This window comes from Garra rufa, chromosome 2, assembly GCF_049309525.1.
Source record: "Garra rufa chromosome 2, GarRuf1.0, whole genome shotgun sequence".
NCBI classification, from domain to species: Eukaryota; Metazoa; Chordata; class Actinopteri; order Cypriniformes; family Cyprinidae; genus Garra; species Garra rufa.
This window is the reverse complement of record NC_133362.1, coordinates 30,918,133-30,936,511: the sequence shown is the minus strand read 5'-3', so window position 1 is coordinate 30,936,511 and position 18,379 is coordinate 30,918,133. Positions and strand designations below refer to the sequence as shown.

Below are 18,379 nucleotides of genomic sequence, written 5' to 3'. Positions count from 1 at the left end.
AATTCTCCTTATAAGTTGAATATTTAATTAAAGTTATTGTCATTTGTCATTTTTTGTGAAATTGTATAATTTATATAATTTATATAAGAGATAATTAAATGTTGTGTTATAAGCATCAAACCTTGACAGATTTTGGCTGAAAAATATTTTTTTACATTTTATCATTTAGAAGCAGTGTTATTTCAACATTATTGAAATAATATTATTTATAAATATTTTGAATTAGTTTCATTTTCATACTTTCAGTCTTCATTTAAATTTTAAAGTTTTAATATATAATATTAATATAATTATACATTAAATTACAAGATTATTTGAGTACATTTTTACAAGAAAATACCATTTTAGTATTTCTTTTTAAAAATCGAATGTTTAATTCAATTTATTACTTCCCATTTCTTTGTAATTATTTGTGAAACTTACTAGAAATTTATAAATGAAATTTGTTTCCAAGTAATTTTTTTAGTGTGTTTTTGACATTTTTATTATTATTTTTTTTTTATATTTGTATTTAGCTATCATTTATTTTTATTTCAGTTTTGGTTTTAGCAACTTTAGTACTTTACAGGGTTGCCAGGTTTTCACAACAAAACCTGTAATTGTTACTCAAAACGGGTCCCAAACTAATCCAGTCGCATTTCAGGGGGTTCCACTGGTAAAAAGTGCATTCCGGGGGTAAAATACAAGTTTTTTGTCAGGGTTCCCACCAAAATTTGCATTCAATGGACTAAATATCTTGTTATTGGGGTCGCTTCAACTTGAGGACATGAAAAACAACCCACAGCAACAGTGTCAAAGTAGCCCAAAAAAACACAAAAATTACATTTTATCATTTAGAAGCAGTGCTGTTTTAACATTATTTATATAATATTATTTATTAAAAATCTGAATTGGTTTGAAATTCATATTTTCAGTCTTTATTTAAATTTTATTTTATCTTTTAGTAATTTAGTTATCCAAACAATTTTTGGATTATAAGATTAAATATGTACATTTTACAAGAAAATACAATTTTGGTATTTCTGTTAAAAAATTTAATATTACATTTCATTTATTACTTCCCATTTCTTTGTAATTATTTGTGAAACTTACTAGAAATTTATAAATGAAATTTGTTTCAAAGTAATTTTTTTAGTGTGCTTTTGACATTTTTATTATTATTATTTTTAATATTTGTATTTAGCTATCATTTATTTTTATTTCAGTTTTGGTTTTAGCAACTTTAGTACTTTACAGGGGTGCCAGGTTTTCACAACAAAACCCACACAATTGTTACTCGAACTCGTCCAAAACTAGCCCAATCGCATTTCAGGGGGTTCCACCAGTAAAAAGTGCATTCTGGGGGTAAAATAAGTTTTAAATAAAAGTTTTTTGGTGGGGTTCCCACCACAATTTGCATTCCATGGACTAAATATCTCATTATTGGGGTCGCTTTAACCTGCAGACATGAAAAACAACCCACAGCAACAGTGTTAAAGTAGCCCAATTCCACGGGAAGACCACATAAATTAAATTTTATCATTTAGAAGCAGTGTTTTCACAACAAAACCCAAGCAATTGTTACTCAAAAGTGGTCCAAAACTAGCCCAGTCATGTTTCGGGGGCATTCAACCGGTAAAAATCGCAGAGTTCCCATCAAAATTCACAATCCAGAGACGAAATATCTCGTCATTGGGGCCGTGGCAACAATATTAAAGTAGAAAAAGTAAATATTAAAGTTTTAATATGTATATTTTATCTTACTTCAGCTGTATTCCAACAACTGAAAATGATTTTTAATAGTTTTAGTTAATGTTTACAGTTTAGAAGACCCAAAATTCCTAACTTTCTAATAAATTCCTTAAAAAAAATCTGTAATTAATGTAAAATATTGTGTTTTTCTTCATGTCTTGTTCTGCATATGTACCAAGTGAGCCAAGACTGACACTTTTGCCTTTAGAAAAGTGCATGTGATGTAAATGCATAATGCTTATCAAAGTTTCCATACAGTGTCATCAGAAAGTGCTCTGATACTCATTCACCAATTAGCAGCCTGTGGCCCTCATCACAAATGCCTAATAACCTGCAAACTCATTGCATTTCTGCAAAAATCCTTGCTAAATACACGGACATAATCGAGAGGCCTTTTGGAGGACGCATCAATGTTAAAAGTACCAGTATCACATCCGTCCTCCTTCAGGATTTCTTTTCAGCTCCCTGCCAAGGTTGCTGTGCGGTGGTGGATAATGCAGCATTGTGAGAGGGAATGTGGCACGTTGGCTGTGCCAGGTCCCACAGGCTGAGCCCACGTTCTCTCTCCCTAACCCAGTTCAGGATGTGCGCATTAATCCTGCGAGTCGGCCTCGGGCCACTCCGAGTTGCTGCAGGTTGGTGGAGGCGACAGATGGGGCCCGCGCTGCCGGACCTCGCAGTGAGCGGAGAGCTTGGCATCTCCGGCTGAGACGACAATGCTCCTCTTTGTACGCAAACTAGCTTATGACAAAAATGATTCGAAAATGGTGAGGCTTAAGAGGCGAGGTTGATGAGGCCGCTGCACTCTTGTTGGTTTGCGTTCATTTAGACGCATACTATGGTTAACTGTTGTTGTGTATGTCAAAAATGTATTGACGCTAACATAAATTTGTATGAATGTGAGGTCTGTATTGGCATGGCCATATCTGTTAGGTGTTGGAGTGTGATATTCTGCTCTAACAGCGTGTGTGTTCTTCATGTGGCGTTACAACCACATGTGTAAAGGGTGTGTGAGCCCTGCTGAGTCATACGTTCAGGGTGGACAGGTGTGGGGTCTCTTTAGAGATGACTATTGCAGGAACTGTGCTGAGGAACACCAGGAAAAACAAAGCTTTTACAACACACACCACTGAAAGTGTTTTCTTAGGGGTCCTGTAGGGTGTGCATTGACCTGTTGGTTTTTGGAAGCCTTTGGAAGGCTTTTATTTAATCAAAAGTACAGAAAAATTGTGAAATATTATTATGATTTAAAATAACTATTTTGTATTTTAATATATTGTAAAATGTCATTTATTTCTGAGATTCAAAGCTGAATTTTCAGCATCATTACTCCAGTCTTCAGTGTTGCATGATTCTTCAGAAATCATTCTAATATGCTGATTTGCTTCTCAAATAAAATGTCATATTAGCAGTGTCATGCTGTTTAATATTTTTGTGGAAACTGTGACATTTTTTATATTCTTTGATGAACAGACAGTCCAAAAGAACATCATTTGTTTGAAATAGAAATCTTTTGTAACATTTAAATGTCTTTACTGTCACTTTTGATCAGTTTAATACATCCATACTGACCCTAGACTTTTGAACGTAGCATACAGTTGAGGTCAAAAGTTTGCATCCCCCTTTTAGAATCATTAAATATGTTAATTATTTTACCAAAATAAGAGGGATCATATAAAAAGTGTGTTATTTTTTATTTATTACTGATCTGAACAAGATATTTCACATAAAAGATGTTTACATATAGTCCACAAGAGAAAATAATAGTTGAATTTATAAAAATCACCCCCTTGATTCTTAATACTGTGTTAATACCTGAATGATCCACAGCTGTGTTTATTTGTTTAGTGCTAGTTGTTCATGAGTCCTGAACAGTTAAACTGCCTGCTGTTCTTCAGAAAAGTCCTTCAGGTCCCACAAATTCTTTCTGGTTTTCCAGCACTTTTGTGTATTTGAACTAGTGGTGGGCCGTTATCGGCGTTAACGTGCTGCGTTAACGTGAGACTCATATCGCGCGATAAAAAAAATATCGCCGTTAATCTATTCTCAAAGTTGGGTTGGGAGCTGGGTCTAAACTACGCAAGATATGATGACTTTCACCTTGATATTTTAGCGCGGATGACGTATATCTAGTTGAATTGCAATGTAGGGGGCGAGAACGAGTCTTCAACTTCTGTGAAATTACCACACCAAATGAGACGTGCAAACATGGATGCAGTTATGAAGCCGCTTCAGGGCAGGTGCGTGCGTTGCTAGACCCTTTTTACTGGGGCACGTGCCCCAGTGAAAATCTGCTGTGCCCCAGTAAAATCTCAAGTTTGAGTTATAATTTACTTTGATAATCCCGAAATAAAGACATTATACTATATGCAACAACTGAATTGACGCTTCTAAAAGCAACGCAGTTTATTGGAAGATGCACGCAGATAGGCTATCCATACCCGCGCGCCTGTATATTTTACTGGAACGCGCACGTCGTACAGCCTTTTGCGCAGAAGTACTTGGTTACACAAGTTTGTATAGTTAATTGTGTTTTAAATGCAATTGTCAAGCAGTTTGTAATGCATTTTGGAAACAGGAGATGAGCGCCTGGTCTAATGCGCCACCTGGCTTGAGAAACCTGTTCTCAAAGACTTACTTTTAGTCATTATTTGGGTAGCACACATATTCTGAATGCCTTCAGAAGAATTCAAATTAGCCATTTTAATCTAGATTAATCTAGATTAATTTCAAGATTTAATCTAGATTAATCTAGATTAAAAAAATTAATCTATGTCCACCACTAATTTGAACCCTTTCCAGCAATGACTGTATGATTTTGAGATCCATCTTTTCACACTGAGGACAACTGAGGCACTCATATGTAGCTATTACAGAAGATTCAAACGCTCACTAATGCTTCAGAAGGAAAAGCCATACATTAAGAGCCGGGGGGTTGAACACTTTTGAACAGAATGGAGATGTGTACATTTTGCTTATTTTGCCTAAATATCATATTTTTTCAATTAGGGAATAGGTATAATATGATATGGACATCTTTTTTAATGTAGGTACGTAAACAGATGTATATATGCAGTGTCTGACCCCCAATAAGGTCACTGCACTGCACCCAGGAAAAGTGCTGACTCGCTGCTGACTAAATCCTGCCAAGACCCCCTATCAACATCCCACACCCTACTGCCCACTTATCTACAGTGGGCAGAAGTGCTACCAACAGCTGGTTCTGAGAGAAAGAAACAGCCGACCAAACGAGTCACATCAGGGGTTTGTCGGGCCTCCACCATTGAAAGGCAGTGTAACAGGGAAATGCAGGAGTCCTATAAAATATAATTTCTGGTTGAAGTGTTGAATTGTATTGGCTAATATATGTATTGGATCATATAAAGTCAACCTGTCATTATTGCACAGTAAGTCTCAGATTATAGAGCATTTTAAGAAAATGACTGGCTGACTGACTGTACATTATAGCACTTATTACCATTTAAGTGGACATGAAATATTGATTTGAGTTGAAATTATTCTTTTTATTTGAGAAGTGGAAAGTAGAGAGACATGACAGAAACATAGCTATGTAGGAAATGTGTCGTTCGGGAGAACTGACAGTTATATAACATCATTAGTAATCATTATGCGTTATTGTAAGTTTGGGGTCAGCAGGCTTAAAAATGTAATACTTTTATTCTACAAAGACAATAAATTGATTTTGATTAAATAAATGCAGCCTTCGTAAGCATAGAATGCCTTTCAAATACATTAAAATATATTTTTATTCTAAAAATGTACACTACCAGTCAAAAGTTTTTGAACAGTAAGATTTTTAATGTTTTTTAAAGAAGTCTCTTCTGCTTACCAAGCCTGCATTTATTTGATCCAAAGTACAGCAAAAACACAAAAAATGTGAAATATTTTTTACTATTTAAAATAACTGTTTTTTATTTTAATATATTTTAAAATGAGATATTTTAAAACTTATTCCTGTGAGCAAAGCTTCATTACTCTAGTCTTCAGTGTCATGTGATCCTTCAGAAATCATTCTAATATGCTGGTTTGCTGTTCAAGAAACATTTATTTTTACTAGTATTATGATATTTAAAACAGTTGAGTTGAGATTCTTTGATAAATAAAAAGATCCAAAGATCAGCCTTTATCTGAAATAAAAAGTTTTAAAAAGTAAAAAATGTAATATTATACACTATACCATTCAAATGCTTGGATTCAGTATAATTTATTTATAATTTTTTGGGGATATATATTATAGAAATAATACTTTTATTTAGCAAGGATGCTTTAAATTGATCAAAAGTGATGATAACAACATTTATAATGTTACAAAAGGTTCCTATTTCATATAAATGCTGAAAAAATCTACACAGCTGTTTTCAACATAATAATAATAATAGTTTTTTGAGCAGCAAATCAGAATATTACAATGATTCTGAAGGATCATGTGACTGATGAAGCTAAAATTTCAGCTTTGAAATCACAGGAATAAATTACTTTTTTAAATATATTCAAATAGAAAGTAGTTATTTTAAATAGTAAAAATATTACTGTTTTTGCTGTACTATGGATCAAATAACTGTTCTTTAAAAACATCAAAAACTGATAATATTGACTGATAATATAATTTATTTTAATTTTAATGTATTATATATATATATATATATATATATATATATATATATATATATTTTTTTTTTTTTTTTTTTTTTTTTTTAGAGAGAGTTTTCAAAAGTCTCAACATTTATCAAACTTTTTTAATGTCAGTTGTGCAGATTTCTGGATTTGATTTGAAAATATCAGTATTAAAACACACTCCAGGAACTCTTTAAACTCTAAAACTGTGCATCCTGTTCACTTATTTGCATTTCTTCTCCGTCATCATTCAAAACAGATGACAACCCCCCCCACTTTTTGCTATCACACAAAAGAAATGTTGTGTTTTATCTGTGCTGTGTTTTATCAGGGGTCCACGGACCCCTGAATGTGCTTGTGTGGAAAACCTGGTCTGCGCCTCTCACTCCTCACCAAACAGCACCACAACCTAAAAACACACACACACACACACACACACACACACACACACACACACACACACACACACACACACACACACACACACACACACACACACACACACACAGACAGGCACACACACACAGACAGGCACACTCATACTAACATTTAAGTTGGGGTTGCGTCTTCTTTTGTTGGGGGACGCAGGGTGCATGGCGTACCCCTCCCTAACCCAAAAATATTCCCCCACGCAGACCCCTCTCCCCCACCCCTGACAGGCTGTAGCACTACTGCATTGTCTGAAGGGCCAAGACAGGCCGCTTGTTGCTTGCCTCCTGTCTGCGTGCGCAGGGCGCTCAACAATGGCTGCCTTTTAAGCGAGGCAGACAACTGAAAGAAAAAGACGTCTCTCCTGCCTGCTTTTCTCACCTTTTATCTGCTCAGCCCTTGTACTTTTTGTTCTTTTTCCTTTCTCTTTCATGTAGGACTTAATGCTCCTTTCATTCCCTCAAATTCTTTACATCTTAACTGCCAGCCGCAGTTGAATTTCCAGCACTTTTTTGACTTTTCATTAGAAATTGTTGGGTATGGGAGCATGAATGAAATATTTTATGAAAATGTTAGTATATATATATAGTGCACACACATTTAAGTATATTTTAGTATTATATTTATTTATTGATTAATCAAGTATATGCTCAAGTTTGCTTATTTTATTCACACAGGAAGAAGAAATGAGCTGTGGGCTTTCATGTTTCTACGTTGTTTACTGTTTCTGTATGATGGTAAGGATCAATTTTAGTTTATTTTCATATCATTAATATGTTTAACCTTCATGTTCTGTTAAAATTGACTGTCTTTATGGTTGGTAATTATAATAGCAATTTTTAAATTAACCTCATTTCCCCTTCAAATTCTGACTAGCTAAATTTTCAAAGACACTTTCAGTGAACAGTTCTTTAAAAAGTTTTTTTTTCTTTTTTAATAATCTAAAGAACATTTTGTGGAATGAAAAGATTCTATTGATGTTAAAGGTTCTTCAAAATCAAACAAACAAAATGTTTAAAACTGTCAGAAATACATATCTGCAGTGTGTAAACCAATCAGACTATCATTGGATGTGAATTTTATTTTGAAGGTCTCTGAGAGCCTAAACATGGAGGACAAAGGGTTTTCGAATTTGTGACCCTGGACCACAAAATGGTCATAATGGTCAATTATTTTAAAATTGAGATTTATACTATTATCTAATGGATAAATAAGCTTTCCTTTGATTTATGGTTTGTTAAGATAGGACAATATTTGGCCAAGATACTACTATTTGAAAATCTAGAATCTGAGGGTGCAAAAAAAATCTAAATATTGAGAAAATCACCTTTAAAGTTGTCCAAATAAAGTCCTTAGGAATGCATATTACGAATCAAAAGTTAAGTTTTGATATATTTACAGAAGGAAATTTACAAAATATCATTATGAAACATGATCTTTACTTAATATCCTAATGATTTTTGGCATAAAAAAGAAAAATTGGTCGAGATACAACTATTTGAAAATCTGGAATCTGAGGGTGCAAAAAATTCAAAATATTGTGAAAAATTTAAAGTTGTCCAAATGAAGTCCTTAGCAATGCATATTACGAATCAAAAATCAAGTTTTGATATATTTACGGTAAGAAATTCACAAAATATCCTAATGGAACATGATCTTTACTTAATATCCTAATGATTTTTGGCATACGCCTCCTCCTCGAATTGCCGGCAAACAGAAAGGCCTCTTCCTGTCTGCACCCCTCTAATGTACATTATATTTGGATCTGGTCACAGAGTATGGCGAGGCGCTCGGCAGCTATCTGCGTGGGCAGAATCAGTCATACCTCAGCGCAACGGCTGCCCTATTGATGCCATGTGCGCCGCTCTCCCCCAGTACGCTGGCATGCAGCTCCCGCGAACTTCTGCGGTGGAGCTACATATAGAAGCCCAAGCTGGTAACACACTCATCACATCGAGCCCACTACCCTTCGGCAGAGCCAAATGTTTCCACAGCTGCCCCTTTGTCTCTGCTCCTTGAGTAAACAAAGGACAGATACAAATTAATGACCTAAATTCATAGTAAAAAAGCTAAGAGAAAAAAACCATTATGCCCCGCCGAGGCATCAACTGTCCGTTCCAACCAGATGTTACATGCAGATTTGTATGTGAATGTCAGAAATCAAATTTCAGCTCTCGAAAAAAAGTGCACAAAGTGCAAAACAATAAGCCGCTATTCAGACTTTCTCAATAATGCAAGCGGAAATAGATCTTAAGTCCAAAACGAGTTCGCAAACTAAATCTCGCACCAATTAGAAGGAGGTACCGTGTGTGTGTGTGTGTGTGTGTGTGTGTGAGGAAGGGGGGCAGGCTTACAGCACGGGACCATCTGTGGCAGTGGCCTGTTGAGTAACGCTTGCTGACTTAAAAGTGGTCAGACTTTAGTGCATCTGTAGGCCAGGTTTGCCGAACAGCGAGACATTAGATTAAGCTGATTTGTTTGCTGGAAAACTGTACTTGAGGAGCTTTGGAAGCAGCCTCTGTGTGTGTGTGTGTGTGTGTGTGTGTGTGTGTGTGTGTGTGTGTGTGTGTGTGTGTGTGTGTGTGTGATGCAGGGGGAGGGGTTGGTCTTCGTACAAGCTGCTGCACATTTTCCCAGGTCCAACCCACGCCTTTACTGGAGCACCAGCCAGACATTAAAGCAGCATATACACATGAGCCATGTAAGACCGCGTACACTCACGCTCACACACACACACACACACACACACACACACACACACACTCATCCGGACAGTATACTCAATCCACAGACCTCACGCACTGGAAAACATGTTTCCACCCACATGAGCATCTACAGTAAATAAGATTATTGAACTGAATGCAAAAACACAAACACCGTCTCACCAATATGCACGTCGTCACTGCTCTGGCAAATCCCGCCAGAAGTTTCTGACAGAAAAATGGCACGGAGAGGTTAAGGTTCTTATAATTTATTGCAGTTTGCACACAATTTAAAAATTTCACCAACAGCACACCAAAAGTACAAAACTAAACAGCCTCATAATTTACTTCCCTTGAGAAAATGAAACATACTATGATTGTCAAAGCTAAATGTCTAAATCCATAAAAAGAACAATGTCAACATAGCAAAAAATCTCAGAAGGGAAGCAATTACATGTGAAGTCGAATCTTCTTCTTCTTTTTTTTTTTCTCCATCCAGACAGCGATTGTCCTTGAATTTAACAGATATATTTATTTTCTTTCCCATACTCATTAGCCACCAAGTTTGAATTTGACAGTTTGAGTTGTTCTTCACACTGGGGTTCCTGGGTTTCAAGTAAACTAAAGGGGTGTCTAATTTATGGATATGCTTCATAGGCCATTTCACAGCTTCATTTCCAACAAACAAAAAAAGTCAAAGAAAGACATCCAGTATTCCAGCGACAGTTTCCAGTTTTCACCCTCTGAGTATAAGCTGATAACAGTAGTTTAAGGCGGTCAAGTACAATAGAAGCCAACAAAAAAACTTAAAGAAAAAGAAAGCATAGAAAACAAGTCAACCCCACAGTTGATTTTTTTTTTTCTGTCACATTTTAGAGTGCAAAAGGTAAAAGTACCACCGTGCAAAACGCCATGAGGAGCGTGTGCTGTTGGCAAAGCTCAACCTTTTCACTAGCCGTTGCACCAGCCAAATATATGGAAGGACAGTTCCTGAGGCCTGCGTAGGCCCGTGTGCCGCACACTCCTGTCCCGCTCGAAACATGTACGGAGCCCCCGGCCCTCTCTAACTAAAGTAGTTCAAGCATTTCAGCACTATGTGAGTGACTGATCTACGTCTACAGCGCTAAGCCATGTTTTTCATTTTTTCTTTGCTTTTTATTTCTCTGGATTTGACAATGAAATAGTATTTTTGTGAAACAAACCAACAAACAAACAGACAAACAAAATGAACAGAATTTTCACATTCTTAATAACAGAAACCTTAATATCATTTTGCAAATTAAAAGAAAAAAAAACATTTTCAGAATAAACAGTGAACAATTACAAATTTATAGATCTTTTTTCAGTGTAACAAAGTCAATTAGGTTAATAATTAAGCGTATACATTTCATAAAGGCCTCTTTTGCACATCATTCTAATTTCATTAAGCTTCAAAGGTGCAACCAACCTTGCCAAACACGTTCTAGTGACCAAAAAAAAAAAACTAAAATGACTTATGTATTGAACACAAACACACGCACACAAACCACTCAGATCAGAGTGTCGAGCTTTATGCTGTTTAAAGATCCTTCAGCTTTCTCCAAATAGATGTGCGCTGCTGAGGACACCCATAAAGAAGAGCTGTACCATCAGCCACGCAAATGTGTCTTCATGGCAATCGAATCTGAAGCAAGTGCCAATTGAAAAGATAAATAAATAAATTACAAACAGAGTCGACATGATTCAAATGACAACAGCCAGTAAACAGGACACTGAGACAAACAGCAGTTGAGGACCCAGCACTGGGCAGAGCAGCGCGCGAGGAGATGCTAGCAGGAGCCACGCTAGCCTTCTGAACAATAAACGTTGCGATCCAGCCTCTGCTGACACCTGGCCCCTCGTTAACCTCCGAATCCTACAGCGAGCCCAAACCTATCGCTTCGCCGCGTGTGTAGATACTGCAGCCTAACGTCAGTGCATTTCCACAATCTTCACAGCCCAGAAAAAAACACACCTTACCAGAACCCCCGATTCATTCTCTAATGAGAGGAAAAAACGCAAAAATCTACCAAGGAATCAAATGAGTTAATTAAAAAATACACTCTCTGATGCAAAACAACAACGAAAAAGAGTAAGTTAAATAAAATTCATGCAATTTCTACAGCGGTAATATTAAAGGTACTTTTTTTTTCTCAACAGACAGGTGCCCTGACTGTAATCAATCAGTCAATTACAGTGTACAGCAATACAGCAAGTCACATCTTTTTCAATATACAGGTCAGACATCATGCAACAACAGATTCTGTTTTAAAAACGAAAATTCTTAATAAAACACTACAGAAATCTCTAGAGATGCAGCCGATGTAAAACCCAACCTCAGTAGCAAACGAGTGACTGCAACTAAAACGCGAAAATGACTTCAAATCATATTAGGAAAGGATAGAAAAAAATGCGGCAACTGATATGAAAAAAGGAGGCTGTACATTGCATGAGTGCCTTGTTTGTCTTCCATCAGTCAAGTTTCCTATAACGAGTCAAAAATGTACAAGAGCTTAAATAACGCGAGCTTAGAGCTTCCTCGTGGGATTTAAAAGACTGACCTGCTCACACACTACGTGTGTACGTGCGCATATGTGCATGAATACACATGCACGCACAGCCACAGTCACACATCAGGTATGCTATCTGCAAATTATAGTAGTGCACTATATATATATATATATAAATACACACACATACTCCAACAAGAGGCGAGTGTGTACAGGTAAATATATGACCGTAGTACCCGTTTAGTGTGTCCTTAGTGTGTCCTCTATCTATTACCTGAAATCTTCATATGCTTTTCATGGCAGATGTTCCTTGAAATTTAGGAGCGTATACAAATACTGTAACTTATATACAGTTGAAAATCCCAATCAATCATTTTTCTGTCAAAGTTGGTTACTGAGACCAGCACCCATGTTTTATAAAAACCCAAGAAGAACAGGGAGAAAAAAAAAAAAAAACAGAGAGACCCTAAAGAGACCAGAAAATATATTAAAAAGAAAATCAGTAGTAACATTTTCATGTGCTAGTAAAGTGCAATTCAACAAGATTTGCAATGTACATACAAGAAAAATGACTGATTCAGACCCTTCGGCCATCACTCCGCCCCACTCTTACCTTCACCTCTCAAAATGCCACTCAGATCTCTCTCATTAATTTACCAAGCAGTTCAAACAGTCTGCTATCAGTTTAGCTTTCATTTCCACAGTTCTTGAGAACTATCTTCCAGTGCCCAGTCTCTGACCGTGGGTAGATTGAGCGCCTCGCTCTTGACCGAGAGCGAGTTGACCAGTTCGCAGTGGAACTTGCGGATGTGTCGGTACAAGTCCCCTGACTGCGTGAAGCGCCGCTCGCACCACTTACAGGCGTGCGGCTTCTCGCGCGTGTGCACGACGGCGTGTCGGCTCAGGTTGTGCGAGTACTGGAAGCTCTTGCCGCAAGTAGTGCATGTGTAGGGCTTCTCGCCCGAGTGTGTCCGCTCGTGGCGCTTTAACGTGTACATGCAGGAAAAGGTTTTGCCGCAGATGGAGCAGGTCGGGACGTTGACGTCGCTGGCCGGCTTGGACCGTACACCTTCCTGCTCGCGGAAGTGCGTGCTGAGGTGGATCTGCAGGATGTGTGGGCTGGGGAAGACCTTGTTGCATAAGGGGCACATGAAGATTTGAGTGTGTGGAGCCCCGAGCATGCTGGAGACGTAAGGCAACAGGGAGTTCTCGACCCCCGCGGCCTCCTGAGCTCGCTCACTGTCCCCTCCTAAGACGTCATTGTCATCATCGCCTCCCTTGTCGTCCCGCTCCAGCTCGCTGGCTAGCGAGGCCTCACGCAGGGCAGAGAGGTGAGCCTCCAGGCCCAGCCTCCGTTGCGCCACGAGGCTGAGGTGAGTCCCGTTGGTGCTGGGTGGCTCCTTCACACCGCTGTGCTCCATCTCGTAGTCGCCACTCACCAACTCGTCATCGTCCGAGCCCGTGTCCTTCTCCACCTTGACCTGAACCAGGGCGCTCTGGAGGCTGTCTGGGGTCACCGAGCTGCAAAAGTAAGGGTTGCTGGCCATACTCTCCCCAGGACCTCCGCCCAGACCGGACTTGACAGACAGGTCAAGCACGCAGTCGGTGTCAGCCGAGACTCTCCGAGACACCGCCGAGCGTCGGGACAGGGAGCCGGTGGAGCTGCTGGGGCTGCCGGCAGGAGACTTGCCAGCGTCGGGACCGTGCGTTTCCGCTTCCCTGGGGCTAGTGGTGGGAGATGCGGTCCTGTCAGAAGGCAGGCGCATCCACATGCTCCCCGGCTCCTGAGGGCTGTCCCGCTTGTTCTCCATGTCCTCGTCGTCGCTCTGCAGCAGGTCGGCGGTGGCCGGCCGGCCCGTGCTTCCACCTTCCGAGAAGCTCTCCACCTTGTCCGAGCAGCTGGAGGCATCCTCCTCCCGCTTGGTGCTGTCGGCCTCGGCCGTGGCCTTCTGCTTGAGCTTCTTCTTGCACACCTTGACGATGTCGTACATGTGGAGGTAGCTGGCGGCAGCCAGCACATCCTCCACTGGAAGCGATTTGAACTGGAGCTTTCCCTCGTACATGAACTCAAGCAGGAGAGCGAAGGCCGGGGCCGTGACAATGTCGCTGTTCAGATGAACAATGTCCCTTTTGTCTAGCTGGTCCTTGTAAAAGAGGTGGAAGTACATGCTGCATGAAGCCAGCACTGCACGATGGGCTCGGAACTGGGCATCACCGACCAGCACAGTGGAGTCACAAAGGAATCCCTGATGCCTCTGCTCGCTCAGACACTGTAGCAAATGTCTGCTGTGGTCTGGAAACTCCATGCTGTCTTCATAACCTGCAAAAGACCACAGATGTTAGTGAGGCTCGCTAGAACAACAATTGTTTTGTCTGCAGCTCTGTGTGGAACTTCTCTCTTTCCCACCCGCTCTGTCCCCTCTCTCTCTTTCGCTCCATGCACACAGACATACTCTCACACTCTAATTCTTTCTCCCTCCCTCCCTCCACCCCTGTGGGAACACTGGAAAAATGTTCACCACAGTCCTGACATAAAAGGATTACAAAAAAGCACATGCAAAAAGGGTAACATCACAGTTTATATATTAGGCTAATTGCATTTTCCTCAAATGTGCTCTTTAAATTACACAATAGTGTGTTTAAGATTACATTTTACACTAAGCCTTTTAATTAAAAGTTTAAAAGCACAAGACCCGGAAAATTAACGAAAAAAATGTAAATGTAAAACATCCTAATGGTAAATTAAATTTAAAGCAATAGAGCTGTACGCCTTCCATCAGAATCATTCGGGTATAATCAGATGGCGTGATGTAAGGAGCTGAAGTCCTGATTCCACAGATGCCTGCGCGAGAGAATCTTTCCTGTTTTTCCTCGCTATGCTCCTGGAGCAGTTATTTATAATAACCCACTTTGGCCAGGACGCCAAGTATAGGTAACAGGCTTACAGGTACACAAACAGCTCACCATCATGGGGGCACTGCATAAGTATACTAAGTACCATGATCTCTAAGGTTACGACAACTGAGATAGCAGAACATCAGCGTGACGTGCGTAATCAAAGACGGTCTGCAAATAAAATATGCACCAAAAATATGTATATTATATATTTTTAAAAATATACATGAACAATTTCCAAACTAAAAAAGTTAAAGCAAAAAAAAAATGAAATCACACCTGTTACCCGCGGAGATCGCTCCCGTCTAAAAAAATGCACCGGCGTCATGTTCAACCAGCGGACTTAAATGAACTCATTTGAATCTTCATTGAAATCTGATTGGGATAGCAAGCCAAAGCCCCCCACCCCACCCCAAACAGCGTTCAGACCTTCATTAATGAGGGGCTTATAGGGGGACAGGGGGATAACAAACCTCTTGCCAGCCCTCTCCTCCCCCTTTTCCCCTCCCCAAATCTTTGGAGAAATGGAACATCCTCCCCAAAGAGGCGGTCCACAGCAGATTTACAATACAATCACTTTAAGTGCCCCGTAGTCCACATCAATCCTAATCCTTAAGATGGCTAAAAATAAAGATTGCAGGACAGCTCACAAGGTAGCAGCGATCAAATTAGGAGACTGGGAGGACAGAGAGGGACGGAGAAGGAGGCTTATGAACATCTGATCCAGCTGACTGAGACCATATGGCAGCTGCTGCCCAGATAAAGAGATTAAGACTAGGAGGAGTGCGATTACAGCTGTCTAGCCAATTCAGGCAGCTCAAATCTGCAAGTTCTAAATTAGTCCTTACAAACAAGGAAAAAAGGAAAGAGTTGAGCAAAAGCCTGACGAAGGGACGCTTCCATTATATAAAGTTGCAGAAATTTTTTAGGCTAAAAGTACTTCTGCATTTTCGCTCGCTTTAGAAGATTAGGAATTGGGAGCAAAAATCTTGTTAGTTAAAAGAAAAACAGATTTTTAATACATTAACAGCATGTATAATACCATAATAAACTACCCTACCAACGCCACTCTATACTGTCACAACAGAGCAACAATTTGCCATTGAGAACGAAGTAACTGAAAAGAAGACTTGCAAACAAACAGAATAATGAAAAGGCTTGCCTGGAAACCTCTTCATGGCAACAAAAAGTGTCACTTGTCCCCCAGCCTGGTTACACTACACCAGCTCGAAATCCTTTACTTCCCATTTCACACACTCTCTGACGGCTGATGGCAGACGCGCAAAAAGACTTAACGAGAGCTCCCTATTCAAAACACATCCCTGTTGCCCGGACCCCCCGGTACAGTACCTGCAGTACGCATCAACTTGATTAAGTCCACTGTTGTGGTAGTGCCGGCTGTAACTCCCTTCGCCGAATCAATGAAAGGGTAGAGACGCGAAAGAAAGAGAGAGAAAATCAAACTGTGAGGGACAGATGCAAAGTGGAGGAGATGTTGGAGGGGAATGCGATGCCTCCTCCTGCACACAGATCCGCACACACACTAACTCCCAGTCTGTGCGTTAGAAGAAAAGACTGGGGGATGGCAGCCTGTCAGCTGCTCTGACATCATGTTCAGATGGAAATGCTACCTCCAGCTGTGCTCCTTTTAGTGCCATATGCTACTCCTCTACACTCTTGCCACCAGCCTCTCCTTTATACAACTTTGTTTCTCTTTCCCCCCCTTTAAAAAACGGGAGGAAGGGAAGCGTTGTGAGGTGATTCTGTAGAAAACTAGCCAACTCTAGCCCCCTTTAGTTGTAATCTCTCGGCAAAGAAGAACTTGGAAATGGGTCCGTCTGAAAGCCGACACTTTTTTCTAACCTAGTTTCCTGCACTGAGAATTTAAATACCCTCAAGTTTTTCCCCCCTCTCCTTCCAGTAACCATAAACAAAGGCCAGCACAGCACATTTGCAACTGACAGATCCACGCAGCTGATATTGTTTTCGACTTCTTTATGGTTCACTGGCCGCGCCATTACCGTCATTCATTTTACTAACCCTTTGGACAACTGACAGAGGAGGAAAGGAAAAAAAAAAGAAATAAGAAACAATGGGAACAATCGTACAGGCCTTATAAGTACGGTTCAAACAAAAGGCACTGTATTAGGACTCACAAACCTCCCTACTTCTTAAGTATCCTACTTATATTTGCGTTCATTTTCAGAAACTTGTTAAGTACAAGCCAAACAACAGTTTCCTGTTTACCAGCAAAATCAGCAAAACAAAGACACGCAAATATAATCTGAAGGTCTCTTCTGAAGGATGTCACACACTCATGAATAGGAACAGAATATTTAGTTTTTTAAACTCATTGATATTCATGAATATTTTTAAATGCATGAAAAGCTACAAGAATGAAGAGTACTAACTAACAAGAGCTTTTCATTCAATCATAATACTACGTATTTTGGTTTACAAAGCAAATGGTAAACATGAAGGTAAAACTAAGCCCACACTAGCACATTGTTTTATACCGTGACATGTCAAAGTGAACTTGTTTTCAACCTGGGAAGTTGTCCTGAAAGACTTATGTGAATGGTGCCAAGTTAGCCTTCTTGAACTTAAAAGCTACGATACAAAATAAACAGACATTGTAATAAAACAAAGTACGAGTCCACCTAGGTAGGAAATGGCATTATAGCAGGCTACTCCTACACAAACACACAGAGAGAGAGAGAGCGCTGCCGACGGTCTTTCTTTGGATCCTGACCCCGTACGTTCAGGAAAAGCTAGCTTGCGTGGCTAACAAATAAAAAGTAAGCATTCAACCTGCAGTGTTACAGTTTTGCGACAGGCCCCAATGCCACGCGCTCGAGCAACTCATTCTGCGCGTAAAGAGCAGCGGTCGCGTGAAAAAGATCGTTACTTTTCCCCATAACAATCCAGCCCGTGCCTCCAACCCCCTTTCATCTCCTTAAAGAGCACCTCGTATCACAGGCACTTACAGACAACCAGGTCCAACGTCTTCCTGCTTCCTCCGTCTAATCCTCTCAGCGAGAAAAACAACTCGATTGACTTTCAACAGCTTTCCATAACAACCTGCAGTGGCAGGAAAGACAGAGCAGGCGAGCGGAGCGACGAGAGCTGCGGCAGCCAGATGTTTCCGAGCTGTTGCTACTCAACTCTCCTGTAAAGAGGAAGCGCTTGACTGGCAGCGCGCAAGCCAATGGAAGAGGCGAAAAGAAAAGCGAAGGCAAATTGGAAGCTGCCGCTGAGGGGGGAAGAGGGAGGGATGTCTCTTTCTCGGCGTAGGTTGACACCAGGCAACAGTGAGAAAGCAGAAAAAAAAGGCCGAGCGAGCGAGCGAGCGAGAGAACGAGCGAACGGACGGGTTCCTCGAGCAGACTGGCGCAGCGAGCGGATCGAGGGACATTGCGCAATGTTACGTGGGTACTGTAGTCACGGGCCGAGCAGCGG

At 40.0% G+C, this 18,379-nt stretch overlaps 1 protein-coding gene across 3 annotated transcripts; it reads right to left on the bottom strand.

The window, feature by feature from the left end:
- Nucleotides 1-9,750: 9,750 nt before the first annotated feature.
- Nucleotides 9,751-18,312, bottom strand: zbtb18 (zinc finger and BTB domain containing 18). 3 transcript variants are annotated; one of them, XM_073834088.1, is made up of 2 exons: nucleotides 17,908-18,312; nucleotides 9,751-14,345 (listed from the first exon to the last, which is right to left on the bottom strand). In XM_073834088.1, the coding sequence occupies exon 2, from the start codon at nucleotides 14,329-14,331 to the stop codon at nucleotides 12,718-12,720; it is 1,614 nt and encodes a 537-aa protein (XP_073690189.1). In that variant the 5' UTR covers nucleotides 14,332-14,345; nucleotides 17,908-18,312; the 3' UTR covers nucleotides 9,751-12,717. The 3 variants fall into 3 exon arrangements, with proteins under 3 accessions (XP_073690189.1, XP_073690188.1, XP_073690187.1); XM_073834087.1 differs by lacking the exon at nucleotides 17,908-18,312 and adding an exon at nucleotides 16,271-16,528; XM_073834086.1 differs by lacking the exon at nucleotides 17,908-18,312 and adding an exon at nucleotides 15,200-15,341.
- Between the last annotated feature and the right edge of the window lie 67 nt (nucleotides 18,313-18,379).

Bases quoted from the DNA above. Each gene is read 5' to 3' on its own strand.
- zbtb18 (XM_073834086.1), bottom strand. From the start codon at position 15,248: ATGACGCCGGTGCATTTTTTTAGACGGGAGCGATCTCCGCGGGTAACA. The intron at 14,346-15,199 runs GTGTGATTTCAT...GGTCTTTTGCAG, and splicing joins GCGATCTCCGCGGGTAACAG to GTTATGAAGACAGCATGGAG.